The sequence below is a fragment of the Prionailurus bengalensis genome, chromosome B2 (genome assembly GCF_016509475.1).
Source record: "Prionailurus bengalensis isolate Pbe53 chromosome B2, Fcat_Pben_1.1_paternal_pri, whole genome shotgun sequence".
In the NCBI taxonomy this organism is placed as follows: Eukaryota; Metazoa; Chordata; class Mammalia; order Carnivora; family Felidae; genus Prionailurus; species Prionailurus bengalensis.
This window is the reverse complement of record NC_057349.1, coordinates 3496372-3524167: the sequence shown is the minus strand read 5'-3', so window position 1 is coordinate 3524167 and position 27796 is coordinate 3496372. Positions and strand designations below refer to the sequence as shown.

Below are 27796 nucleotides of genomic sequence, written 5' to 3'. Positions count from 1 at the left end.
TCAACACTGATGCTCCAGGCGTCAGAATCTCTTTTCATCCTAATTATCTGTCAGGGATGTTCGAGACGTGGAGTCAGAAATCACGGGAAAAGGCTTTTCTCCATCGTGCAAGAAACCACGTGTTTCTTTTCTCCCTTCCTCGCCTGAACTCAGTAGGTAACAACTCCGATGCACGTGCCCGGCAAAGCGCGGAATGAAATCGAGAATGTTTCTCTCCACCACGGACATTTGAGTCAGGTCCGCTGCTTCACCATCCCGACGTCCCGAGCTCGTCCGGGGACCGGGGCCCTGCAACCTGCGCACGTTACGTCCCGCAGCCCGGCTTCCTGCTTTGCCCAGAGAACAATCCATTTCTCCAGCCCTCATGGGCTCTTCCCTCCCCCAGGAGCTACGTTTGCCACGTGGAAGAAAGGCTGTTCTGTCCAAGACGAGAACCCTGGTGGTGAATTCTAACCTCAACCTGCAAATAGCTCTCCTACCGCCCCCCCACCCCCACCCCAGTCGCCTTGATGGCTAAAAATTACGCTAGTGACAGTGTTAGAAGAACTAAGGCACAAGGATCTCAACAAGCAAGAAGGAAGGAGAGACTGAAAAGTATCTTCAAGGTGCTAACTCTTCTGACTCTTTCCCGGAGAGCTGAACGAACCACCTCCACGCTCCCGCCCCCCTTTACTGTCGACCGATCCCCCCACAGTAAACGTTGTCACTGGATCATCCTTCATTTTTCCTATTTGCTTCTTGTCTGTTCCTCTCACCCCCCCCCCCCCCCCCCGCACAGGGATGCAGCCTCCGGGAGGGAGGGAGTTTTTGCATTGTTACACTCTTTAATTACTGCCCCCAGAACTGCCCATTGATCAGCTAGATGTGCTCTAGGAATATTTATTGAAGGATAAAAAGAGTCAAAAAGGATTTTACACTTCTCTCACCCTTAATTGCGCTTGGGGGACCTTCGGAGCGGGGAGTTGGAAGAGAAATTTCCCCTGCTTCTTGCATGAGACAGAGAAGAAGACCAACAACACAGTATAGCTTGTAGTTTCTGGCACAATCTGAGTTTCTCCAGCGTTCATTTTCCTGAAACCACTGGGAAGCCCAACGAACTACAAAACTGATTTCACGGTCCTCAGCACGTACTGAGTCAGCCTTGAAAAAAAAATCCTTATCAGGAGCCACTTGATAATTTTACTTTGTGCTCTTTCTTTCTTTTTTTAAAAAAATCAAAGTAATCTTAGGTTCTGGCCAACCGTGAAGAAAAAGGACTCGGCTTGCCCTCTCTGAGGCTCGAACTCAGGACCTTCAGATTATGAGACTGACGCGCTGCCGGCTGCGCTAAGAGGGCAGCTTGCAGGGGCTGCTCACATTTAAAGTAAAATATCAAATATTTTCCAAGCACCGCTGCTCTTGGTTTCCAGCTTTCAAGAAATACACTCGATGCTACTTGAAAATCACTCCATATAAACTAATGCCGCACCCGAAGGAATTTACGCCCAAGATCCGTGAAGTCCAGGCTTTTCCAGGAATTGGCCCAAGGCTAGGTCCATCGGGGCTGCAGGACTGGGGACAGTAATGCCTGGCTTTTGCTGCTCCGGGGTTCCAGTGATGTGGTTGTTCCTGCCCTCGGAGATCTCAGGCGATCTTACGCCTTCCAAGGTCTCCTTTGTTGGAAATAAACATACGAGGCGCTTATTTAAGAGGAGTTCACAGCCTGGAGGACTAAATGAATATAAGTGAGTAAATAATCCTCACATTTGTCTATAGCCCGTACTTCTCTGTCTTCCTCTGTTTTACCTCCCCTGACATCTACCTGACTGGAGGCATCCTCCCTGCGAAAAGCACAAACCAAACGTCGTAAAAGCCTTGCCCTTTGCTTTGCTTTGTGACGCACCAGTAATTACAGAGAGATTTGTGGAGCTCATCTCACAGAGTCCAGTAGGATTCGGGCAACACAACTACTTATCGAAATCTGCACTTCCCAGATACAATGGAGGCTCAGATAAATTCAGTATTGCTCCTAACTTCCCAGAGCTGCTCAGTGGCAAAACCCGAATTGAGAAGCAGATTTGTCAGACTGCACCGTGGGAGCTCTTTCTCTGCCCCAACTCAAGACGCCTCTGCTGTCCGAAGTGGCCCGTCTAGCCCTCTGCGCGCCGGCCTTTGGGCTTAGACTTCCAAGTCGGTTTTCACTCATTCTCTTCCTTCAACTCCCACATCCGGGGACTTGATAATTACCGAACTTTGCTTTTGTGCAATTCTTCTGCATCTATCACTTCTCTTCCATTAATTCAGGACTTATTTGCTGGGGAGATGCTCTTGGCTGGGCATGGTACTCAGCTCAGGAGCTCCAGAAGGAATCTGGCGACCCCAGCCCACAAGAGATGGGAAGGAAATTATCCAATTCCCAGCTTCACCACTTTCTCCCCGCCCCCGGGCATTTACAGAGAGATAACTCTGTAAACTCCTAAAGTATCAATTTTAGTAACATCACTCTTCTGCACACTGACCGTTCTTGGTTTTCTAGTTTTGGTACGATCTTCCTCTTCTCCCAATCTTTGCTTCTTCTTCCTTACCTACGTTGTAACTTTGCTCTATAAGGTCAATCGGTGGATGCTGGTGTTCAGTTCTTCAACGTATTTGCTGATTTGTTACCTACTAGATGTATCGACTGATAGAGACAAGTGTTAACACCTGCAGCCAGAAGTGTGGAGTTTTTGGTTTAATTTTCTTTTTAGGTTTATTAACTTTTGTTTGAGTTTGGGAGATCTGTGGCCAGATGCATGCACCTTTAGAAGTTCCATCTCTTGGGTGAACAGACACCAAATAATTACACCACCTCTCTCTTTATATGTGGAAAGTTTCTTTGCTTTGAAATCTACTTTGTCGGATATAAACATCTCCAATTCACTTTTTTTTCCCCTTAGTGGCTTAATTTCCCCCATTCTTTTACTCTACCGAAGCCATTATATTTGAGGTGAGTTTCTTATCATCAGCACATGTTTGGGCCATGGTTTATTTTTCATACATTCTGACCATCTCTAGTATGTAACTGCTGTGTTTAGACCAGTTACGTTCAATGTTATTAAGGGTATGTTTGTGTATAGGTCTATGATTTTTACTTTGTTCATTCTGTGTTTCATTCTTTTTCTGTCTTCTTACTTCCTTTTGACTTTTAGAAACACACTATTAATTTGTCTTTTGTGTTTGTGTGTGTGTGTTTACTATACCTATTTGTATATAGCCATTATCTAGGTTATTAATAATAGCAATTCGCACATGTATTACCCTATACATACTTAACATTTTGCAGTCTATTTTAGAATCAATGTCATACCATTCAAGTCGAACCTAGAAACCTTATCACCTTTTAGATCCCTTAACTCTAACCCATTTGTGTCGTGAATATAGTATATTTAGATGAAATGAAAATTTATCAGTGTTATAATTTTTGCTTTCGGTTATCAGGAGCTTACTTTAAAAATTATAAAAAGGACTTTGAAGAGCTCCAGAGAATATCAGTCTATCATACTCGCTTTTCTGCTGAGAAATTATTCCTTCACCTATTTTTTAGTGGGTCCTGTGTCTAATATGGAGCTTGAACTCACGATCCTGAGATCAAGGGCCAGATGCTCTACCGACTGGGCCACTCCGGCACCCCTTCCTTCGCCGCCGATGCTCCAAATTCCCTGTCAATTCTCTTCAGTCCAGTTTTTTTTTTTTTTTTTTAAAGCTGTTCTGATACCAGTGGATTTTCTCGGTCCTCTTTCAAGTGAGAAATGTATTTATCTCACCTTCATGTCTGAAGGATATTTTTGTTACAGATAAAATTTCAGCTTAACAATTATTTTCTTTTAGCATTTAGAAAAACATCCTTCCCTGTCTTTCTAGCTTCTATGGTTTCTGATAAGAATTCCACAAACATGCAGATTGTGGTTTCGTTTTCCCCTGGCAGCTTTCACGTGCTTTTCTTTCATCTTCAGCGGTTTGACTGTGATGTGCTCGGGTGTGATTTTCTTTGGATTTATCCCTCTTGGGTTTACTGGACTCTCTGAATCTGGTTTACGCGCATTGCACGTCCCTGAGCCGTGTTGCGCTTAGGGTCGGGCTGCAAGGGACAACGGAGAAAAACAGCAACTGACTATGCCTCGTCCTTCGGGGTCACAGATTTTACAACCTAACAGTCTATGTGCTAGGGGTTTGTGGGGCCAAGGCCAAAAGTGGAGAATGTGGGCATCGATCCCACCACCTCTCGCATGCTAAGCGAGCGCTCTACCACCTGAGCTAATCCCCCGTGCGTGTGCCGCGGGTCCCTCCAAGTTTTCTTTAATAAGGAGATGCGTGGTCTCCATTATTCCCCGTCCTTGGGGACCCAGAGTACCGGGCGGGTCAAGTTCATGGACGCGGAACGTGGATTCAGCTGAGCGCGCATCTTCTCGAGACCGGCCGGGCCCGGGGCGCGGCGGTCACCGGTCCCTCCGCGGGGGGCGGAAGGGGGCAGAGTCCCCAAAAGATCTGGTGCCACCAGAGCCTCCCGTCGCGCGCTCTCCGGGACAGAAGCGCGCCCTTTCGGGGCGGGAGGGAGTCCCCCGGGACGGGACCCCCACAGCTCCGCGCCGAGACGGCCTCCGGAGGGGGCGGCGGGACGGCCCCGGGTCGCGGAGGCAAAAAGACGCAGGCTGTTCCCGCCCGGTCTCGAACCGGGGACCTCTCGCGTGTGAGGCGAGCGTGATGACCGCTACACCACGGAAACCCCGCGTGGGGGCGCCTCTCCTCTGTTCCGGGATGCGCCTTCGCCCGGGTAAACGTGCGCCGCCTGGCGGTCCCGGTCAGTACTGCAGACGAACAGCCAGACCCCGAATGTGCCCCACGGAAGGGCGGAGAAGCACGACCGCCGCGGAGCGTAGGCACCAAACTGCTCCTGGGGGGTTGCGGGCGCGGAGGGTACCGGGGGGAGGTGGGGGAGGTGGAGGGCAGGGGGAGGTGGGGAGAATGGGGGAGGGGAGCGCAGGCGCGGCCGTAGGAACGCCCTGGGGGGAGGGCGAGGCCTGTTTAATTACTGGAGTGAACGACCACGTGCCTCGGGGCGGCCGGGCGGGGACAGCGGGGTCCCCGCAGCCGCACGGCGCCCGAGACGGGGTTGGGGGGACGCGAGCCCGCCCTCTCCCCCCTCCCGCGCCGTCCTCCCCCTGCCGGCGGCGGCGACCTCCACGCCCCGGGGCAACCGCGGGGCTTCTGACCTGCACGGCAAGTTCAAACGGAGGTAATAACGGACTTTGGATTTTTTGTTTCTTCTTTCTCGGCGCAGACGGGACGGGGAGGGGAAGGAGCCCGACAGGCCGCGATCCGCGGGACGGAAGGCGGTCGCAGGCAGGCCGCGAGAGGCGTCCGAGCCCGGGGATGCGCCGACGGCCACTCCCGGTTCTCCGGGCCCGAAGAAGCGGATTTCGGGGGTGGCGGGAAGGGGCCCCTGCTCCCCGTGATTGAGATTTGCGTGAAGGTTTATTTAGCCCGGGGAGGAAAGGGAGAAGGATGACGCCCGATATCAGATGGAGGCAAGTGTGGATCGGAGGCCTCTGCACGGGGCGGCCCTGAGATCAGAGTGACGGAAACCAAGGTTGTGACCCAGAGTTGTCAGAGAAGACGCCCGCAGGCACGTCGGGAACAGGCGGTGCGCGGCGGCAGGCGGTTAAAGGTGCCTGGGCCTCACCCCTACCGTCGTGCTCCCACGTTTTAATGACACCCAGGGCGAATTCCTGGGGATCGCCTGCTAGGTCACAAACAGAACCAATGAGAAACTTTTCCAAGGCCACCTCTGTGCCCCAAGACAGCTATCTGTCAAGGGACCCAGTCAGCGGCAGGTTGACCCAGTCACACGGTAAATGCCCAGCAGAAAAGGCTGTAGGGTAATTCCTTCCCCAGCACGTGTCAGATCTAGTGAGAGTTCCAGCAAGGGCGAGTTCGGGAAGGTCATGACTCCTAGCGGGCTGGCCCGTGGGACGTCCCTGCATCTCATCCCACGCTGACGGCCTGTCCTCTGCTTCACCTTGAGCCGAAGCCTTAGATACACCAAGAGCCCAGCATGAGGTTCTGGCAACAAGGGCCAGAGAGGTCCCCACTCCAGCTGTCAGCCTCTCAATTCTTCTGTGTCCAGACTTGACTCTTTTGCATCACGGAGGCCATTACTCAAATGTCACAGCCTTAGAGAGCCCTTCCCCGACCTCTCCAGCTACATCAATGCCCCACCTGTCTCTCTCTTCATCTTTTTTTTTTTTTTTAATTCTGTACCGGAAAGTATGTGAAATTGCTGTTACATTTCCCATACTTCCTCTAGAGTAAAGGCTTCTGGAAAGGTTGACGGTCTAGATCCTGTCTAGGACGATGCTGGTCCCAGCTATCGCCTGGTCAGACATTGGTGACATGGAGGGGACAGTTTCCCTCTGTCTTGTACTCTTTCATAGGGTCAATTCAAGGAGGAACCATTCTTAAACGGAGGCCACATGCTCGCTGGGGGGCCCTCTGGTTTCCTGGAACGGACGAGATAATTGCGCACAGCCGAAAGGAGGCAAGAACGCGTCACCCGTGGCGGTTTTGAATACTCGTTTCCGCTGGGCAATCACACAGCACCCCTTTTGGAGCTCTTAGTGGCTTAAGGAAGAGGCAGTTGCCACGATTAATTTGTAAGAAATGGAAGTGATCGGCTTTTGCTAGTGGCCGGCCGTGATCATGTAGCGGTTACTACTCAGGTTGTGACTGTGGCGCCCTCAGTGGGAATCTGAGTGTGGCGGGCTGGGATCTACCGCTTTCATTGCCTCCCCCCCCCCCCCCCCCGAAACTGAATCTAAGGCTTTGATCGGAAGCTGGGTTTTCTTCCCTTCGGAAGAAAATCTGTGCTGCTTTCCGGGCACTGCCTGTCAAATCAGGCCAGAAGGGGAAGAAAAATCTGAGCTTTCTCAATTCGTTGTTCTCTTTCTCTGTGCACCTCCACTCAAGGAGGTGCTCACAACTGTTTTGAGGATGAGAAGCCGTTCATCTGCTTTAACCCAAGAGAATCTGCCGAGTCCCTGAAGAATGAAACAACAGGGTTTGAAGGCAAATTAGGAAGGACTTACTTTTGCTCGAGCGTGCACGGGAAAAAAATCCAGGAGTGAAGGTGTTCGACGGGCCAGCCCTCCTCACGAATGGCTTTGGATGTCAGGATAAAGCATTTGGACAGTCTCTGTAGCTAAGTTTGCTGGTAAATTAGTCTGGGCTGTATCTGAATTTGCATTTCAGTAACATTCCAACAGGGGGCAGCACTAAGCTGAGCACGAAGGCCGGGAGGTCGGTCAAGGCCAGGGGGTCGGTCAGGGCATTGTGTGAGGGTCCAGCCAGAGGTACTCTCCAGTAACTCGATTGGAGTTGCACACCTTTACTCATCCGGCAAATCTTCATTTGAGGGCCTACTGCATGCTGTGGGCGGGGCGGGGGTCACAGTACGTCCCTAGATGCTAGATGGCATTGACCCCAAGGCCCTTGGGTGTGAAACTCGGATCTGATCTCATATGGAATTCTATGGAGAGGTCCCAAGGAACCACTGCCCTGTGCGTGGAGAAAAGGCATTCCATAATGCAGACATCGGAGGAGGAATTGGGCCTCGGTTTTGAGGTCCGAGGCAAGGAATTGGTCCAGCAGGGTGATCGGTGGGACTTTCCTCTCCCCATCGGAAGACCCCTACGTGGGGGTTCAACGTGACTTTATTTTCCCGTGTGCAAGATGTCAATCGACATCGCTGTTTTAAGAACAAAATGAATCCACTCAACAGAGACGTTATGAAGACGTGTTACCCCCACGGTCCCCTTCATAAAGAGCAGGTTTGGGACTGCAATCAGAGGCTGAAGCCAATTTCAGGAGAATGAAAATGCTTCCATTTTGGACACAAAGGTGGGGTGCACCCCGGGAACGGGGCAGGAATCCAGCGGCAAAGGGGCCGGAGGTACCTGTTTGCCATTGGTCAACCTGACAGTCTGGGAGAGGAAGAAGTTTTGTTTTCGGCGGGCCTGGGAGGGTCACCTGGGTACCGCGTCACAGCAGGAAGTGGGTCTAGACACAGGCCAGGCTGGGGGGTGGGGGGGAACAGGGTGGGTTGAGTTGTAAGTGGGGTCATCGCGGGAGGCAGAGGACATGGGAACTTTCCCACTGCAGGGTCCCCTACCTGGAGAGGTCTGATTCAGGTTTGTTTTCTTCAAGTCCTATTTTCTTCGAGTCACATGAGCCGCTCACGTCGGTTCCTCGCTGGTGATCTGGGTCATCTGGAGAGCGATGACCTCGTGACGGATTTCCAGCGCAGAGCGAAGCGGATGTACAGAGGGAGGTCTGGGACCGCGGGCTTTGCGAGTAGGAAGCCAATGCGGGTGCAAATCCCTACACACTTGCCCGTGGGAGACACATTGGCTCTGTTAATAGTGGTTGTCACTGGAGTGGCGACCAGTGCTGGTGGCATCTGAGTTTGGACTCCAGGAACGTATCTCTGCTCCCCAAAGTTTAAAGACAAAGTTTGGGCCGCCAGGATGGAAGGAGCCGCTCAGCCCAGGCCCTTCTGTTCTCTTTTCTGTCTCCCGAATTCTCTCCGCTGCCCCCTGCGCTCGTCCAGCGTTGGTCTCAAAGTAGGATAGAAAGTCCGTCCCTTTACTGGCCGGGATCCTCTCTCTGCCATTCTGTCGGCTGGCCCGCTCGCGTGTGCGTCGGTGACCCCCCCCCCGCCCCCGAAGTGGGGACGAGCCCTGCAGCAGCAGCGGCCACAGGGACCTGTCACTTTGGAGGCCCGGGGCTGGAGGGGCGCGATGCGCAGGGCGCGCACTGCGCCACGTGGGGCGGCTGCTCTGCACCTGCGGGGGCGGGGGGAGCTCCGCTGCGTCTGGGCCCCATGCCGCCCAGCTGAGCCCAGCCCCGTACCCTGCCACTGGGTAGTCACAAGGTCTAGGTCTTCCCTGTCACCGAGAGAAGGGCTCATCGTCTCCCAGCTGCTTCTCTCTCGGGGTGGAGGGGGTGCTGGTGGATGATTCCCGTGCGTTCTGTCCTCACCCTCCAGCTTCTCTCCTCCGTCCGGGATGAAGTCGCTGTGGATTGTTGCGGTGTGGATTCGGACGGCCCCGCACCGGAGGAAACGGAGCAGATTGTCAGAGGATTCGGAGCGGTAACAAAGGGGCGAGCGTCCCCAAACCGGAGACGGTTTCATGCAAAATGGGCTGGTGTCGAAGATGTCATTGGTCCATTTGTGACAGACTCTGGCCTGCTTCGTCCGTCTTCCCTCCGTCCTCAAGGGTGTGCGGACGGAACCAGAGTTCTAATGCAACTCCTCATAATAAAACAGCCCCTGCAGGTGGTAAGCCCCACCGCCCCCTCTGCCCCCAAAAGGACGGGGGCCGCCGAGCCAGCCAGGAGTCGAACCTGGAATCTTCTGATCCGTAGTCAGACGCGTTATCCATTGCGCCACTGGCCCCGCCGGCGGAGGCGGCCGTTCAAGCATCAGTAATTAGTCTTCCCCAGGTCCTCGCATTCCTCCGTCCCCCGGTTTCTGGGTGTCGCTCGCGTGCACTCGGCCCCTTTCCGGATTCGCGGTCTACCTCGAGGTCTCATTAGTTCGGTGTCCCGCCGGCTGAGGGCACTGACCTCGTGGCCGAGCCCCTGCCAACCCCAAATGATGGAGGTGTTGCGGCCTAGCTGTTGGAGAGCTGCCGGAAGCCGGGGGTCGGGGACCAGCGTGACCGCAGGCGGTGAGAAACACCGCCAACCGGGTCAGACTCCTTCTTACCCAGTTCGGGCTTTGTGCCTTCCCGCTGTCGTCGGCGCAGAGCGCCCGGGGCTCCCCTAGATGGCGCTGTGCTGCCCACGGGCCGTTTCCCCGGGGGGGGTGTCGCTCACTGAATTGCGTGTCCCTTGAGGGCAGCACCCTCAGGGTCAGCAATAACTGAGTTCCCCAGTGAACGTCTGTGCCTGAAGAATTGAGGGAAAATCGTTGCACCCCGTCCCGTCTCAACAGATGGATCTCACGCTCCAGCCGGTTTCCCTGCAGTTCCTCAAACTCTCACGAGCTTTAAAGTCCAGAAGGAAAACAAAACAAAACAAGACAAAAACCCAGACAGGCCTCTTTCCTCTGTCTCTTGTGGAGGACAACGTCTCCTGTCTGCTCCCGGTAGATTTCCGGCTAGATGTGCATAACTGGCGGGAATTATTCCCCGGAGCAGGCCCACTGTGGTTGATTAGGTCAACCCTAATTCTTCTTCTGGAGCCGGGAGTGGGGGGGTCTATCTCCTCCGAAGCCGAGGAGGTGGAGGGGATTTTGTCATGTGAAGGAAAACATGTTTCTGTTGGAAAGGAGGCGTGGGGGCCGTGGGATTGGCGGTGGGGTACCCACGCGGGAGTCAGCTCCGTCCCTGGGTTTGACATAAAATGAAATCAATAGCCTTGAAGGCATGTTTGAGAGCTGAGAGCTCTATTCCTTACGTTCACCTACATCAGATCACGGCCCCATTTCCGGATCTAACCCTCAGAGAAGTGACGTGACCTGCAGTTCGTATTCGATGCAGGTACAGTAGCCGGACGTTCATTGCACCTGACAACGTGTTGACCTAGGTATCGGAAGCATGTACTTTGGGCTGTTAATGATGCCGCGCGTCACGGATCTTCACGACCCCGGAGTGAGACGATACCGCAGTGTGGAGGTCTGGAGTGTCCGCGGCCAACGCGTGCCACCCAGAGCACGGCGCTGGGACTCAGCCGTCTGCTCCCCCGGGACGGAGCGGGGGCCCTCAACTCTTAACTCTCTCAGTAATTTATGCCACCAAGTTTGCAAAACACACAACCCTCACCGGTTCCCACACGTAGTTTTGCGGCATCTTCAACGGCTGTCGGCATTTTTAATTTATTTCGTCCTCGTGAGCGGCTCCTTTCGGGCATCGCCGCAGTTGAACGTCTTCCGACGTGAGGCGGACCCTCTCTTCTCGTCGCCGTCCAGGAGAAGGCGCTGCTAGGGAAACGGAGAGCGGGCTGGGACAGAGACCCAGCTTCACACCTGGACCCTGCCTTTTATCAGCTATGCGATGGTCAAATCACGTAATTTTTCAGCCTCCGCATGTCCTATCTGCGGTGTGAGGGCGACCGTCACTTTGCAGGTTTGTTGGGAGATTAGATAACGTGGGGCAGGGAAGGTCCTGGCGGATCTCGGCTGTAAGACGTGGTCTCCATTGACAGCCACGTCCGGTCCCCTCCCCCCACCGGCCCCCAACTTCATGTCAAAAACTCAAACTCAAAATAACTCAATAACTCAGAACTCAATAACTGCATAGGTATTTACCAAGCAACGTGTGAAACACTAAGGATTCGCAGATGAAGCTGAATCCCCATTTTCTCGAGGAGCGAACATCCGGCCAGAGAGAGACAAATCGAAACTCATCAGCACAGTAAGACAGGAGACCGGTCATCCCAGAAACAAAGAAGAAAATGTGTTGTTACCAGCATGGAAACGAGGCACCGAACTCCGGGGGGGAAGTCGGCGGGAGCTCTGCCTGACCGGGTCACAGCCGACTTCGTCTTGAAGGAGAAACACATCTGACCTTGTGAAGAAGGAAGGAAGGGGCCAGGGGGTTCCGGGTGCGCACGCCTGCACGTTCCAGAAGGTGCCTGGCACAGCTGAGGGAAGTTTCACCAGGTGGAAGGAACTGTGGTTTGAGTGGAGGCTGCAGATACACTGGCGATGTTTTTTTCCAGATTTGCTGGTTCATTTCTTACACGTTTTAATATTCTTTTTGGTGTTTCCATGTATGACATGCACACGATAAGAAAAAAAAAAAATTAAGGGGCGCCCGGGAGGCTCAGCCGGTTAAACGTCCAATGTCAGACTCTTGGTTTCCCGCTCAGGGGCTCAGGTCGTGGTCTCACGGTTTGCGGGATCGAGCCCCGCATCGGGCTCTGGGCTGAAAGTGCGGAGCCTGCTTGGGATTCTCTCTCTCTCCCTCTCTCTGCCCCTCCCTGGCATGAGTGCGTGCGTGCACTCTCTCTCTCAAAATAAATAAATAAACATCAAAAAAATAAAAATAAAAAATTTAGGGCACCTGGGTGGCTCCGTTGGTTAAGTGTCTGACTTCAGCTCAGGTCATGACCCTGCTGTTCATGGGTTCAAGCCCCGCCTCCGGCTCTGTGCTGACAGCTGGGAGCCTGGAGCCTGCTTCGGATTCTAGCTGTCCTCCCCCCCACCCCCGCCCAAATCTCTTGTGTAGCCTGGATTCTACCAAAGCTTTCTTTGAGTCTAGGAGCTACTCATGCGTGTTTCCAATGATTTTCATGGTTTAAGGTAGTTTAGATCTGGTTTCGTTCCCGGCACCAGAAAGAGTCCTGAATAATACAACGGTGAAGAGGTTCCACTCCTGAAATTTCCACGGGGCAGGGAAGTTTTTGCCAACACTTGGGCCTCACAGATGGGGAATGAGCTTTGTTACCTTTAGAAGACGACTTCCGGGAGACCGGGAACGGCGTGTGCGGGTGGCTGGGCCTCAGGAATCTTCAGGGTGAGGAGAAGGTTTTCATGTCAAATCCCTAAGAGCCAAAGCACACTCATCCCTCCCGGGACCCCACCTGGGTCTTCCCTCTTGTGAAAACTTAAACTCCTGGAATCCTAGCCCGTATCTGAACACGGGTTAGTCACCGGCCAACTCCTTCTGGTCCCACGCGGTAATGAAACACGAGTGTGTGTCGCCGGGAAGCCTTGAGTTACACGTTGGACGCGATGTGTCTCTTACATTAGCCTTCTTCCCGCCACCGAGGTCAGGCCAGCCCAGTTTACCCAGTTTCCTCTACGACTGTTGCCGGGCCTCATCGGCCCCTGGTGTTTGCTTGGGTTCCACTTGGATTGGCTTCCGTAAAACACACCGGAGCCAACAAGTGGCGGAAGCTGCAGAAACAGGGAATTCCCGAGGAAAGAACGACGGTTTTGAAGCTGGAACGCTACGCTACTTGACACATGTCAGGAAGTTTAACGATGAACCATTTTGCAAAGCGGGTTCGACCAATGGGAGCGTGCTGCAGGGAGCGGACTTCTCTGTCCATCCCGTCTCCCCCCCACCTGCCCCTCGTCCTGCTAGAATCCGTCTTCCAAATCTTCTCTGATCTCCAAGACACGGTTCTCACCGACGATTCAGGAGAGTGGATTCTGTGGCTTCGGGGAAGGCAAAACTCTGACTTTATAGAGTAGGAGCAGCCGCGGTGGGCGGGGACATGCCACTGCGCCCAATCCAGGCCCACAACCACTCGCGGCACCCAATCCAGGCCCACAACCACTGCGCCCAATCCCAGCCCACAACCACTGCGCCCAATCCAGGCCCACAACCACTCGCGGCACCCAATCCAGGCCCACAACCACTGCGCCCAATCCCAGCCCACAACCACTGCGCCCAATCCAGGCCCACAACCACTGCGCCCAATCCCAGCCCACAACCACTGCGCCCAATCCAGGCCCACAACCACTGTGCCCAATCCCAGCCCACAACCACTGCGCCCAATCCCAGCCCACAACCACTGCGCCCAATCCAGGCCCACAACCACTCGCGGCACCCAATCCAGGCCCACAACCACTGCTCCAATCCCCGCCCAGAACCAGCAGCACTTGAGGGGAAGGGCTGAGCCCCACAGGTGATGGCTCTGCATTCAGGATCTACCCCCAGGACTTGCAGAGCCCCGAGAATGTTCACCGGATAAGAAAAACAGTGTGGCGCTGAGCGAAAGGATCAAGGAGAGGTAGAGAAAGGTGATGTTCGCTTCCCTGCGTGAGCTCCTTGGTTTCCGGATGTGTAGACTGTGCAGCAATAACCCAAGGAACACACGGGTCCCTGTGCGGAACGAAAGGCAGCAACGACCTGTGCGGTCAGCTTAGTTTATGGCCTGAGGGCTCAGTCCCTTGGGGGCTACGTCACCCTGCCTCCCCGACCCTCTTTCGTCCGGTTCATTTGCACTGGATTCGCTTTCTCCTCAGTCGTCCCCGACCCGCTTCCGAGGGGCTCTGCCCAGAGGACCACCACCCCGGCCCGGTACCAGGTGCAGACGGGGGTCCTCGCCCTCCTATCCCCTGCCTCGGAGGAAGAAGGTGGCTGTGAAGAGAAAGCAGTGTTTCTGGTGCCAGGAAGGGGCTGAGGGAAGGCCAGGAGGATAAAGCTCAGGAAGAAGGACAGAAGAAAGGCGACGATCACGAAAATCCGACCAAATGCGAAGTGGTCTGAATTAGGAAGGGAGAGGGGAGAAAGGCCAGCAGCTCCCTCTTGGGTCCCCTTCCTTCCTGGGTCTGAGTCCCTAGAATGCTAAAGAAGCAGGGCACAGACTTCAAGGTGGGAGCCAAGGGCAACTGGTGGGAAGCGGAGGGAGCCGCAAAAAGATCTAGAAGAGCGATTCTAGAATGGTGATTCCAGCTGGGCTTGTGGTCCCCCCCAGAGGCCTGACGCCCCACCGGGCCCCCATGGGGTGGAAAGAGGGGCCGACAATTCCTGGGAAGGATGGGATCGGTGTGGGGCCCTCCCTTTCGAGCGCAGAACTTACTCGATCTTGATGAAGGAATCCAGCCCGTGACGTCACCGCTGCAGATGGCCAAGAGGGCGCTGAACGGGACGGGGGCAGTGCCCGGGACCTCTACCCTCACCCAGGTGGAGAGGTTGAAGGCCCACCACAGCAGGGCCGAGCCCGCGAAGGTGCCCACCAGGATGAGGACGCGGGTACGGCCTATATCACACTTCACACAAAAGGGTGCTGACTGGAAAAATGTGAGGGGAAGGCACACGAGCTAGATTTTCTCACTGCCTTTGGGGTTTCTCCTCATCCTTAAACCGCCATCCAAGTCCCATCTCCTCTCAGCTTGCAGAGTTCTGCCTCCTCCCTCCTGCCCTGTCCCCTCCTGTCTCTGTGCCCTGGCCGGCAGGGCCGAGAGCCTTCCCCTCGCTGGAACCCTGCACGGGCCCTCGCAGCCTTGCGTTGTTACTATGCTTTTTCTGGGTGTCCCTGGGCTGGAAGTCCCTGGAGGACAAGAGCCCCGACTTAACCTCCCATCACACTCCGCCCAGTGCCTTACATGCAAGAAGATCTCAGCCAATACCTGTTGACAGAAAGGGGGGGAAAAAAATAGCAGACGCCAAATCCGTTCCTCGGTGATGTCGAGAGAAGTCAAGTTTTTTTCTGATGCTCAGCTTTCCCTGGCACGGTCGTCGCCTCTTGTCCCCTGTCTTCCTGCTGACGGTCCCGGCTTACCTTTTCTCTTATTTCTTTTAATCGTTCTGTTTCAGCTTTAATCCTGTGACAGCCTAACCTCTTCAAGAGTAGAAGCTTGCGGTCCTCGCCTGTGTCCCCCTTGGTAGGGACACTCGGTGACATCCTAAGTATGTGAACTCTACCTTCCTCCCTGCTGTCTCTGTTTAAAAAAACAAAAAACATAGCAGGGGCCCCCGGTTGGCTCAGTCGGTTAAGCATCGACTCTGACTCCGGTCACGATCTCACAGTTTGTGAATTTGAGCCCCGCATCCACAGAGCTCGCTTCAGATCCTCTGTCCCCCTCTCTCTGCCCCTCCCCATGCTTTCTCTCCCCCAAATCAATAAAACATTAAAAAACCCACAAACCTATATCATTTCCCAGGGCGTCCGGTTGGCTCCGTTGTGGAGCATGTGGCTCTTGATCTTGGGGTTGTGAGTTCGAGCCCCATCTTGAGTATAGAGGTTATTAAAAAAAAAAAAACATTTCCCACACCTCTCCACCCAGCCATGTCTTTGTTTTCCTTGGCACTCGTGTACCTCAAAAGTTACGGCTTGTGTCCTTCGTTCTAACTTCTAATACTGACTAGGCAGGAACACTGCATTCCTGTACAAGACTGAAGGTTCCTGTACAAGACTGAAGGGGACGTGAGAGAGATTACAGGACAATCATGGAGATACCTGGGGAGATAAAAGTGGAAAACAGTTTTGTGTTAAGGGTGCACTGGTCAGACTGCCCACTTCCAACCTTCATCAGAATGCTGTTAGCCCACGTGACACCTTTGGCCCCTCCCCCTACTGACTAGCACGCCGCTTGGCCAATGGTGGACACTCGGCAAGTTTGTTGATGAAGGAATTAATGAGTAAGTAAATATAAAGAATGAGGAGAGGACGACGCAGAGGGCTGCTAAGAACCTCTCTGGAAGCTTTTAAAATGCAAATTCTGGGAAGGCCAGGACTCTCTTGTCCATTCTATTCATTTCAGTGTTCTGAGCCCTAACATACTGTCTGTCACGAGGCAGGTGCCACATAAATATTTTTGGAACGAATGAATGATCCAGGAACACAAGACTCCTCCTCGGGGTGGAGGGATTTGTCACGTTCACTCAGCCGACCTTTCCTGTTAGGTATCCACTATACCAAAATGTTTAAAAGTTCAGTAGGAATTTTGTCGAGTGTGCAATACATTTCTAGCTCAGAACTATAGGTTTTTGTATGAGTCCGTTGTACAATTAAGAGGATAGTCTGCTCGTGCCAGTGGCCGGGGAAAGAAGGGATGTTTGTGGCGGGAAATCAGATGTAATTCGACAAGGTAAAGATCGCTTTTGACAACCACGTGCACTTGGAGACCCAATCCTGAGACTTAGGGAGAGTAGACATGGCAAGGTCTTTAAGTTTCAAGGTTGGCGGGAGCTCCATTGGAAAGGGCAACATATTTTCTTGGCTCAGTGGCCCCGGGGAGTGTGATTCTTGAGTGCAGTTCAGTACGATGGGGTGGGGTCCACACACAGATTCCAAACCTTTCCCAACCAGAGATCTATACCTGAGCTGATCTAATCTATAGAAAACAGATGACCACCAGTCACCATTTTCTCCAAGGGTGGCACCCAAATAGTTCCATTCTAGATGCCTTAGGAGAGGTTAATTCATGACCTCCAGTGGACACCTTAGTGCACGAGGCTGACTTAGGTTAGTCTGAGAAAAGATGGACCAAGGCTCAGTCTCCTGCACATTTCCCACGTGAGAGAAGCTTAGGATTTTCTCAGGGTCTGTGTAGCTCTAAAAAATAATCCTTTGAGTTAGTAGCTTCAGTACACTAGACTTTTCCTCGGGTGCCCAGATGCCCTTTATCCGTATTGTGGAAGACAGTGGGACATTACTTAGTGCTCTTAAGTTCCGTGGTAATCTTTTATCTGAGTTGGAAGACACCTTTAGGGGCAACTGGTATTTATAAGCTTCCAGAAGACTTCAGGGGCTCTTTTGCCTCTTTAAACACATAGTACCTTTCACATAGGACTCAACATTTTTCTATCTTACAGTACCGTTTTTGTTTGCTTTGACATATCATATACGCATGTACATGACAAGTGGTAATTTAAAAGAAAAGAAGAAGAAAGTGCCAGGGATAGAAACGGCCAGCTAACTCTACATAATCTGTCTCCCACGTCACCCACCCCCAAGAAAGACCCCGCACTCCGGGTAAACGTAAAGACACACACACACACACACACACACACACCTTCTCACAACTCTCCTAGCTCTGAGGTCTTTAACGCAGTTAGATATTTTGCAAACCTAGTTGGACGTGGCATTGGGACACCGGGAACTTGGGGGAGCCGATCTCGGACCTGTTCCGGCTGTTTGTCCCGGGCAGTTCCCATGTCCTGTCCCGGGGAGGGATGCCAGGGGTGGGAGGAGCCGCGGGCTCCGGCGACAGGTCGCGGGTCACTCGGCTGCAGCGGGCAGCCCCGCACGCGCCCTCTGGCGGCCGCGAGCATCCTCGGGTGTCCACCAGGTGCTGGGACACCGCGGGGGGGGGGGGGAGGGGGGGGGGAGGAGAGGCGGGGAGCGGCCTCCGTGCGCCCCCCCACCCCCCCGCCACCGGCCAGCCCTGCGCGTGGAGCGCAGTCCTGGGGGGCCCGCCGGGGTCGCCCGAGCGCGTGCACCTGTGTGTCCCTGGAAGCAGCCGCCGCCGTTTCCGCGAGCAGAGCGCCCTCCGCGCCTTCGGGCCCCGGGCGGGGTGGCAGAGGAACCCGCTCCGCCTGGGCGCGCGGGGACAGCGGGGGACGCGCGGGCTGGGCTCGCTTCCCGCCGGCGGACGCCCCTGCGTAGGCCGTGTAGCTAGCGACCGGAAGTGGGGAGCAGGTGCTCCAGTGGCGCAATCGGTTAGCGCGCGGTACTTATACAGCAGTATGTGTGCGGGTGATGCCGAGGTTGTGAGTTCGATCCTCACCTGGAGCATCGTTTTCCGCCCAGAGGCGGCCTCCCTCCGGAGAGACCCTTTCCTGCCTCCCTAGGCCCCTTGGGGACCGCATCCCACCATCTTCGATGTGTTTGAATTTGTTCGATAGCAAGTATCCTCCCGGTTCTCCTTCGCGCTTTTGAAACAGAATAATGTGAGAAAGCGTTTGCAGACCGAGGCTGTTGTGCTGCGGTGACTTAGCTTCTCTCTTTAGCCCCATCCTGCCCTTCCTGCACCCCTCTTCCCACTTTGCTCTAAAGACGATGGCTCCTGGGGAGCCCCCGGCACATACTTAGAAAGTGCTGAGCAACGTGCCTGCTGTGACGAGCCCTGAACTCCATTAGAGGGAACTCAGAAGTGAGACATTTCCTGCCCGATGAAAATTCCAGCTTCGGGGAACGATGAGATGGTGATTTCTGATTTCTGAAGACAGCATCACCTCTAGTATCCCCCCGCCCCCACTTTACCCTGATGAACCAACAACCATGGAAGGTTGAGCAGCTCTGGTCACCTGAGAAGCAGAACCTGGCATCCCCATATTATCCAGCTGTCTGGGCCTGGAACGGGATGAGTGATGATGACATCCAGAAACCAGAGATCTGCAGACCAACAGTGCAGGAATCAGCAGGGTGCTGTGCACGAGGTAGGTAGGAAGTAGGTAGTGATTTTGACTTAGAAATATGTGGCTCCCCCCCCCCCGCCCCCATGAAACAAGAAGCCCACCTGGTCATGGATCTTATCACACCTCCTCACTCTGCCCCAAAGGGTAAATTGAACTAGGTAATTTGGAGTACTTTTCCCAGCTGTAAAGATTATCCCCAACCTGAGCGCATGTATGTCCCACCCACAACAGGTTGCAGAAAGTAGTGCATGGAATGAAACGGAGCCCAGAGAACTCTCCCTTGAAATCTGGATTCCTAAACGTGTCCTGCATGCGTCCGGACATTGTACAGTCACGGAGTGGTCTTCCCGGGGAAGCGTAGGGAAGTCCCATCCAGGAAAGCACCAGATTATAATAAAAATGGACACTTTCACACTTCATAGCTTTTGCTCAGCCACCGGAGTACCTTGGAGACTGTCAAAGTCTAATCTTCAAGTATCAATGGAGATTAAATGGCAGAGATTTATTTAGGTTGTTGATGAGGAAATGGACAGTATTAGTAAACTAGTTCAAGTGACAGGAGAAGAGACTGGTAAATGCATTATCAGTGGGGAAAAAAAAGAATGCTCAAATAATATTGCAAAATTGAGTGAAAAACTAGCGAATGTCCCACAGAACAGCAAAAAGTATAATCTTTGGGGTTATTTTCCAAAAGACAGAAACTAGCTGCATTTCTGCTGGACAGGAATCATTTGAAATTAATCAGTCTTCTGCAGGATAACTTTTAACTTTACGGAGTCTAAGCCCTGGAGTAGCAATATCCGAGAAAATCGGTGGCCCCTTAGGTGGGCATGTTGAACATGCTCTAACATAATTTTGAAAGGATGTTCTGTAATCTTTTCGCCTTATTTTCAAGATTTGGATCATTTTTCTTCCCAGGTCTAGCATCCTAATTCAATTCTTTGGTCTCTGCCTCCATTCAGTCCGCCGCATGGTGGTCAAGACGTCTCACGGTGCAAAAAGTTGCTTTTTATCAAAGCACAGGGACAGGACCCGTGGGCGGAAAGAGCTGCACAGGGGTTGTGAGGGGTGACTGATGATATACTTTTTAGTTAGTGGGAGTGAGGGATAAGTAAGTCTCCAAGGACTTGGTGTGTGTTGAAAGTGAGATTTACAGGATCTTGGAGGGGTGGCCGTTGTCAAGATAGGGTTACCCTTTATGGTCTAGTAAAGCATGAGTCATGACAAGCTGTAGGCATGTCATGCTCTGGGTGTCTCCAATGCACATCAGTGGGCCACGTGTTGTCAGATAATTCATTTTTGGTTACTTTCTGCCGGCCTTTGCTTTCCTCATCAGATCTTATTGAACATCTGCCCAATAAGTATGTTTTGAAAAGTGAGTTGTGGCCTCAATGGTAAGCGGTTATTTCCATAAAGAACTGTTGTGATGCTATCGAAACCACTCTGGTGATACTCAACCTGGAATGTTTTGCTAGATGTTGGTAGGCAGCTACAGAAGAAAGGAGAGAGTAGTTAGCTACTCTCCCCAACGCGCTAAGCTGTCATGATAGCAGATCTGCGACGAAATTCTGCACGTATATGATCATTTATTGGGAAGCAAGCAGGAAAGAGTCATCAGATCTGTTCTGTAAGTTCAGCGAAGTTCCTGTGTTTTTGTTGTTGTTTCCTTGTTTGTGTAGCTCCAAAACTACCTTTCAAAAACTGAGGTATAATTGACATACAACAGTGAGTTCATTTCAGATGTACAACATGATTCAATAGTTGTGTATATTGCAAAATGATCACCCCAATAAGTCTAGTGAACATCCGTTACCATACATAGGTGCAGTGTTTTCCTTGATAAGTACTTTCATGATTCCCTCTCTTAGCAACTTCCATATATGCAATGAAGAATTAACTATAGTCGCTATTCTGTACGTTACATCCCCATGACTCATTTATTTTATAGCTGGAAATTTGTACCTTTGAACTTCCTTAACCCATTTTGCCCACCCCCACCTTCCACCTCTGTCAACCAGCAACCTGATCCCCAGCCCGCCCCCCCCAAACTACTTTTCATGAAAAGTTAGCCTGAGGCATATGCAATAATTTTTCAGAGGCAGAATTCAGCCAAACTTCTATCAGAGTCAGGAAAACCAGAACAGACCACAGGGCTCCTTTAACTCTTATTATCTTTGGATGCTATCTCTTAAATATCTAATTCACAGTTCTTGGGCACAACTAATTTACCTACTAAGACCACATTTGATATCCTAATTAATTAACAAGGGCAAATTTCACTAAAGAAAACCAATTTTTAATATGTTAATCAGCAGAGCCTCTGGCGTTTGTCACAGATAAGACAAGTATTTTTAGCGGCCACTTCTGTACCATAGGTTTCTGTTTATGATGCCAGCTCGCCATCCTCCAGAGTGTGATATCTGGGCAGTGGCCTGACCCTAGAATCATTTAAAATCATTAAAAACATTTTTTTCTTTAGCTTATTTATTTATTTTGAGAGAGAGAGAGAGAGAGCAGGATCGTAGGAAGGGGAGGAGCAGTGAGAGAGAGGGGGAGAGGGAATCCCAAGCAGGCTTCGAGCTCTCGGTGCAGAGCCCGTCCAGGAGCTCCATCCCACGAACCATGAGATCGTGACCTGAGCTGAAATCAAGAGTCAGAATATCAAAACTCTGGAAATAATCTCAGAGTTTCTTCCAGGTCAAAAGATTCATTTAGAAGTTGATTTGGGGAAGTTTGAGAAAAGTATCAAAAAAGATTTTAAAGCACTTGATCAAATAGGATCATAGGTCACTGTGAAGCAATACTTTGTTATCTATTTAATCCAAGTGTCAGCAAAAGATTTTAAAGGGAAATACAGGGGCTTACACAGTTGTTAGCAAAAATCAGCTCTTCTAATATTGAGAAGGCTCTATTTTCCTAAGTAATCAAAGACCTGATAAACACAGGAAAATATTTTGGCAAAACATAGAATTTTCTAGGCAGATAACTTTAAATCATAAAAAAAAAAACTTTTATGATCTCTTACCAAGAGCAGACCAATAGTTCAATAAACTTTGTCTTTTTAACAGACGAAAGAAAATTAAGTTCTAGGTTTTTTTTTAATTTTTTTTTTCAACGTTTATTTATTTTTGGGACAGAGAGAGACAGAGCATGAACGGGGGAGGGGCAGAGAGAGAGGGAGACACAGAATCGGAAACAGGCTCCAGGCTCTGAGCCATCATCAGCCCAGAGCCTGACGCGGGGCTCGAACTCGCGGACCACGAGATGGTGACCTGGCTGAAGTCGGACGCTTCACCGACTGCGCCACCCAGGCGCCCCAATTCTAGTTTTACATCAGTGCACGGTTACTATGAAAGCTTAAGAAAAAAAAAAAAAAACCCTTTAACAAATTCATTCAATCTCATCCAGCTTGATCACATGCAAAATTCTTTTCCCAAGATTCCTTTTTCATAAACCTTCTACAACATTCTATGTCCGTTTTAGTTCATCCCTTGTTCTCTTTCCCATTCAGAAATAACCGGCTTTACTTTAGGACAAAAGTACACTCATTTCTCTCAACAAAAATGCACCTTCATTCCTCCTTCCTATTCTTACCCAAAACAAAAAACTAGAAAGCAAACCACAAACCCCCAAACAAACAAACAAACCCCACCAAACGCAAACACCCACATCATATTTTCCTGGCCATGTTGAACTATTTCTAGTAGCTTTCATTACATATATTGTTAGAATGCTTAACTTTTAGAAATCTTCATTTCTAGTGAAAACCAAACAGTAAGCAATTGCGAGCCATTACACCAGCATTCCTTAGATTGGGAAATTTATGAATACGTTTCATAATTTCTAGAAGCATATGCCTTTTAAAATTTTCCAACGTAGCACCAACATATCCAAATATCTTTTAGTTTCTCTGTAATGAGAAGCCATAGGTAGATGAACCTATGTTCAATAAGTAATGCTTCAGTATTTTATCTTATTTGGAAATGATCTAGATGTTTAATGACTATCATCTCATTTAACTTAGCGAAAATCTAAGGTTTTAAGTTACCAAAAAGATTTTTTTAATAGACATAAATATTGCTGAAAAACTTATGTACTTTCCCCTTACATCTACTTAATTCATTTGCTCTTAATTATGTTTAGGTTTAGTTATGAACATTTCACAAGACATTAAACAGCTAACCATCATTTTTAAGTTCTTTTTCTTGCCGACAGATTCTGTAACGGAGAAAACATGAGCTTATCTGATTTGTAGTAAACCCAGATAGAATAAAAGTATTCTGTTTAATGCTGGCAACTCTAAAAACGTCTCTTCTAGTTAAATCCACAAACTTCAGACAGCTTTTATTTATTATAGATTGATCCTAGATCATGTGAACTGAAAAAACATCCAGGTTAAGTTTCTATTATATTTCTGATGATTTCGATAAGTGCTTTTCTTAATCCTCTTTTACAAATTAATTTTGCTAGTACTATCTGGAGGTAGAAAACACCACATACGTACAGATGAAGGATGTACAGATAGATGCGGAGACCTTATTGTTCTAAAGTTTTAAGCCATGAGGCGTGTATAACGATGCAAAACTCACTAGTTCATAAGCGAATGGCTGGATCCAAACTCTTTCGGCAGATGGAATAAATTCAGGTTAACCGCTCAGATGGCGGTGACACTTTTTCTACTAATACTTGTGGAGAGGACACCAAGGATTTGTATTTGTCCTTGACAAGTAACCTCATGGCGGCTGTGGGTAGATTTTTGACAAGGGGGCTCCCACAGCCATTTGTTTTTTTTTTTTTTTAATTTTTTTTCAACGTTTATTTATTTTTGGGACAGAGAGAGACAGAGCATGAACGGGGGAGGGGCAGAGAGAAGGGAGACACAGAATCAGAAGCAGGCTCCAGGCTCTGAGCCATCAGCCCAGAGCCTGACGCGGGGCTCGAACTCGCGGACCGCAAGATCGTGACCTGGCTGAAGTTGGACGCTTAACCGACTGCGCCACCCAGGCGCCCCCATTTGTATTTTTAAAAGGCCTGCCGCCTGGCCCTGTTTTCCTTCAGTCTTAGGAATTGGGGATGATGTAGATAAGACTTCTTGAAGAGGTTATAAGCCTTTTGAGATAAATAGGGAAGGTTTGGGCCGATAGGCACGGACGGGTAGAGAACTTGAACTGCCTCTAGAACAGTTTCTCATTTTATAAGAGTTGTAAGATAAGGGCGATTGCTCTCAATTTGTCAAAGAACCGGGTCGTAACTTAAATGACATCACAGATCCGTGTCTCCAGCCTCATGATCCACCATTTGCTCCTTTCTGGGTACATAGTTCTAATTTTAACGTGGGGTGGGGGAGACTTTCAGGAATTCCTATCGGGCTCTGACCATCAGCTTCCAATCTGGCCAACGTTTCGGCCACAGATCTACTTAAAAGAAAATTCTTTTAAATATGCTGTCAGTCTTCAGCTTGAACAAACAGTAAATATTTCTGGCAGTATTGAATAACCCCCTCTGAATGTAAGTGGGGGCCCCAAAGAGGTTGCACAGGATGCTACCTTCCCGAGATCCAGACCCACTCCCAAAGGCAGCCAAAGAAAGAGCCAACAAGTCTCAAGCAGAGAGGCGGGAAGCCACAACTCCTCAGAACATAAAATAAGAATGAGGAAGGCAATAACCAATGGGTTTGGATTTGGAAGGAGGGACAATGTGAAATTTGATTTTCCTTTTTCAACTGGGCACTATAGACAGAGATTCAGAAAAGCTGTTTCTGGTAAGAACTTTTTTTAACCATTTTTTTTACCTTCATTTACCATTTTTTAACCACTTTTTTAACCTTCAGTTACTTTTTTTTTTTTTTTTTACCATTTACCAAACACTGGCTTCCAGGATCCCCTCTGCAGACGCTGTTATCTACCGGAGATTCAGCTTGATTGTTGAAGCGAATAACGTATTTACCAGAAAATCCCTCAGTTCTGTCAGTTCTGGGAGGGGCCCAAGTGCGACCGTGGAAAGCAGATGTGGGGGTGTCTATAAGGTGATTAATTTGGCCGACTTTGGTTCATGGTCCTGTCAGTGCAGTTCAGACAGCAGATTAGTAGAGTGAGAACTCAAGGAGGGTGAAGGGAGCAGGAAGAGTTATGTCAATCTTTTGAATCAGGTACCTCTTGTATCTTTTTCATTTTTTTAAAAAAATTTTTACTGAGAATACACTGAGGGTTGATGGGGGTGGGAGGGAGGGGAGGGTAGGTGAGGGGCATGAAGGAGGGCACCTGTTTGGATGAGCACTGGGTGTTGTGTGGAAACCAATTTGACAATAAATTTAATATTAAAAAAAACAATAAATTTTTTTAACATTTATTTATTTTTGAGGGGGAGAGACAGAGCACAAGCAGGGGAGGGGCAGAGAGAGAGGGAGACACAGAATCCGAAGGAGGCTCCAGGCCCGACACAGAGCTTGAACCCATGAACAAGATCATGACCTGAGCCGAAGTCGGCCACTTAACCCACTGAGCCACCCAGGGACCCCATGTCTCTTTTGTTTTTTATCAGCTTTTTGGCAATGAAGCTGTTTTCTGGATTTTGAAGCCTTTGCTTGTAAGTACCCTTCTTAAGTGACCTTATCCAGTTGGAACATTCCTCAGAGTGGTTTCTGTGATTCCACATTATTCAAAAACTTTTGAATTTCCTCCAAAAGGCACAAGAGCCGGGCCCCGGGACCAGGTAGACGGAACCGATCTGACCTCTGGATTCGCTAAGATGTCGTAGTGATGAGGACCCTGTCCTGTGATAGCCGTTGTAAAACACCAGCAGTCAATGTGTTTTCTCCCCTTTTGAACAGGGCGGGTGGCTGAAGGAAGCTCCAGAAAACAGAAACAAAAGAGTACTCATCGGGAAAAGTGACGCCTTTATCAAAACCAAGAGGACGAGGCTCTTAAGCAGATTCCACCTGAAGCCTGGAGAGCTCGAAATGCAAGGAGAGCAGAGCTGCAGTGCAGGAGAAAACTGACCTCACGCTCCAGGCTTGGGAGAAAGCGGTGAGCTCAGTGGGCTCGGTGGGTGTCGGCACCTGTTTGCTCGCCAGCCCTGGAGCTGTGAGGGCTCTTCGCTGGCTCCCACTTCTCCGACACCAAGGGATGGCGACCTCAAAAATCAAAACGGCCGGTTATTTTATTAGCAAAATGGGCTGATGTGGGGAAAGCCAGGAATCACAACGCGGGACCAGCAAACTGTGGGAACACCAGCGGCACGTCCGGAGAGACAAGGGGCAGGCTGGCTTCATCAGGTTTTAGGAGCAAACCGGGGAGGATTGATGTGCACAGAGGTTCACTGGAGAAGAACAAGAGTTTGAGGCCGCGGAGGTCTCTCCTTGGCTGCCAGCGTGGTTAGTGCATCGTTTCCGGGCGCGGCGGGGTCCTCCTTGGCGAGCAGGAGGGGCGTGCTGCATTCTAAACTGGGGTTTCCTTTATTCACTTTCACACACACACACACACACGCCGTACACGTAGCGCAGCACTGGGGGCCAGGGCTTTGGGGAACACAGCCCCTGAGGGGGTGCGTGTGCGTGTGTGCGTGTGTGTGTGCGCACCGTGCTTTGCGTGCTGACTACATATTGAAGGAACGGCAATAATTGCTCAGGCAAGAACGTCAGAGCCACGTGACAGGGCTGGCAGAATCGAAGGCTGGAAAGAAATCTCTTTCCCACTTCCTGCAACACCCGAACAAGCCCCCGATTGCCCAGTACGGGGCCTCTCTTTAGAGCAAAAAGTAAATCTGCTCGTAGAAGCCTCGAGTGATCTGATGCTCTGATGCACGAAGGCAGAAGCGATCCCTAACGCGAATCTAACGCTCCGCTCCTGGAGGAGGTGGTGCACGGTGTACTTTGCCCACATCTCGGCGGGCACTCCGGCGGGGAGGCTGGCGGGAGGCCCTGCTGATCAGCACAAAGGGGCTGAGACTGGCGTAACCGAGCGTTAGAAACAGTTTCGTATTTAACGCCGTGTGGTCATGGGTCAAGAAGGAGCCGATGCAGAAGGAGAAAATGAAGTCTGCCCAATAAAAGAGAAGGAAGCAGGCCATGAGGAGGAGGGCACTCCGCGTAGCTCTCGTCTCTGGGCTGGAATTTCGCTGGAATCCGGAGCTCCGCAGGTGGAGCACACTCTGGCGATGCTTGCACAGACGGAAAGCCATGTACCCGCTGCTCCAGCCCATGAGGCTCTGGGAGATGATGTCCCGCAGCGCCATGAGAGTCAGGAAGAGCCACCTGACGATCAGCCCCGAGGGCAGCATGTGGCAATAGGGGTGGGAGCCAGACGGTGTGATCCCGGACCCGTTGGTGCTCTGGGCGGCTGTGATGTAGGAGAGCAAGTTGGAGCTTATCAGGGAATTCACGATCCAGAAGAGGAGGAGAGAGGGGAGCACTTGCCGCGCGGTGTGGGGCTTGAGCTTTCTCCACGAGGAGGTCCTGGGGCTGATGGTGATGGCCTGGACCACGCTGAGGAGACAGGTGGTGCACATGGACAGGCCACGGGCCACTCTCCCCAGATAAAACACAGTTTTGCAAGTAGCAGTGCCTAGGCCATTTCTGAGATGAAAAGATACGGTGATATCTTTGCTCCCTTTGGTACAAAGAATGATCGTGTTTGCAAAAGCCAGTTGGGCGAGGATAAGGTGTATGGGTTTTTTCTCGGGTCTCGTGAGAAAAGCGGACGCATGTCCCGCAAGTAGAAAAAGGTTCCCCACAATTCCGGGTCCAGTAAGAGAAAGCAAGGTAATTCCCCGGATGACCTTACTCCAAATCATCTTCTGACTTCACGCACAAAACTAGGAAGGACTTGGGAGAGACACGAAGAAGTGAAGATGACATAGTTTAGGTCCGGGGCTTTTCCGGGTCTACTCCAGCGAAAAGGACACTTTCAGTTCCGAAGGGTGTAGATGTATATGGTTCTGTCACTCGCACGTCTCCGGTCTCATTC

At 51.0% G+C, this 27796-nt stretch overlaps 1 protein-coding gene and 5 non-coding genes across 6 annotated transcripts; 1 reads left to right on the top strand and 5 right to left on the bottom strand.

Moving 5' to 3' along the window:
* Nucleotides 1-1263: 1263 nt before the first annotated feature.
* On the bottom strand, nucleotides 1264-1336 carry TRNAM-CAU. The gene has a single exon. It is a non-coding gene; the product is annotated as a tRNA-Met (tRNA).
* Nucleotides 1337-4209: 2873 nt separating this feature from the next.
* On the bottom strand, nucleotides 4210-4282 carry TRNAA-AGC. The gene has a single exon. It is a non-coding gene; the product is annotated as a tRNA-Ala (tRNA).
* Nucleotides 4283-4668: 386 nt separating this feature from the next.
* On the bottom strand, nucleotides 4669-4741 carry TRNAV-CAC. Its single transcript has one exon. It is a non-coding gene; the product is annotated as a tRNA-Val (tRNA).
* Nucleotides 4742-9396: 4655 nt separating this feature from the next.
* On the bottom strand, nucleotides 9397-9469 carry TRNAR-ACG. The gene has a single exon. It is a non-coding gene; the product is annotated as a tRNA-Arg (tRNA).
* Nucleotides 9470-18116: 8647 nt separating this feature from the next.
* Nucleotides 18117-18210, top strand: TRNAI-UAU. Its single transcript has 2 exons — nucleotides 18117-18154; nucleotides 18175-18210. It is a non-coding gene; the product is annotated as a tRNA-Ile (tRNA).
* Nucleotides 18211-26658: 8448 nt separating this feature from the next.
* On the bottom strand, nucleotides 26659-27796 carry LOC122490272 (putative vomeronasal receptor-like protein 4). The gene has a single exon (XM_043592880.1). The coding sequence runs from the start codon at nucleotides 27621-27623 to the stop codon at nucleotides 26664-26666; it is 960 nt and encodes a 319-aa protein (XP_043448815.1). The 5' UTR covers nucleotides 27624-27796; the 3' UTR covers nucleotides 26659-26663.

Excerpts from the sequence above, each read along its gene's own strand:
- LOC122490272 (XM_043592880.1), bottom strand. The coding sequence starts at position 27,623 with ATGATTTGGAGTAAGGTCATCCGGGGAATTACCTTGCTTTCTCTTACT.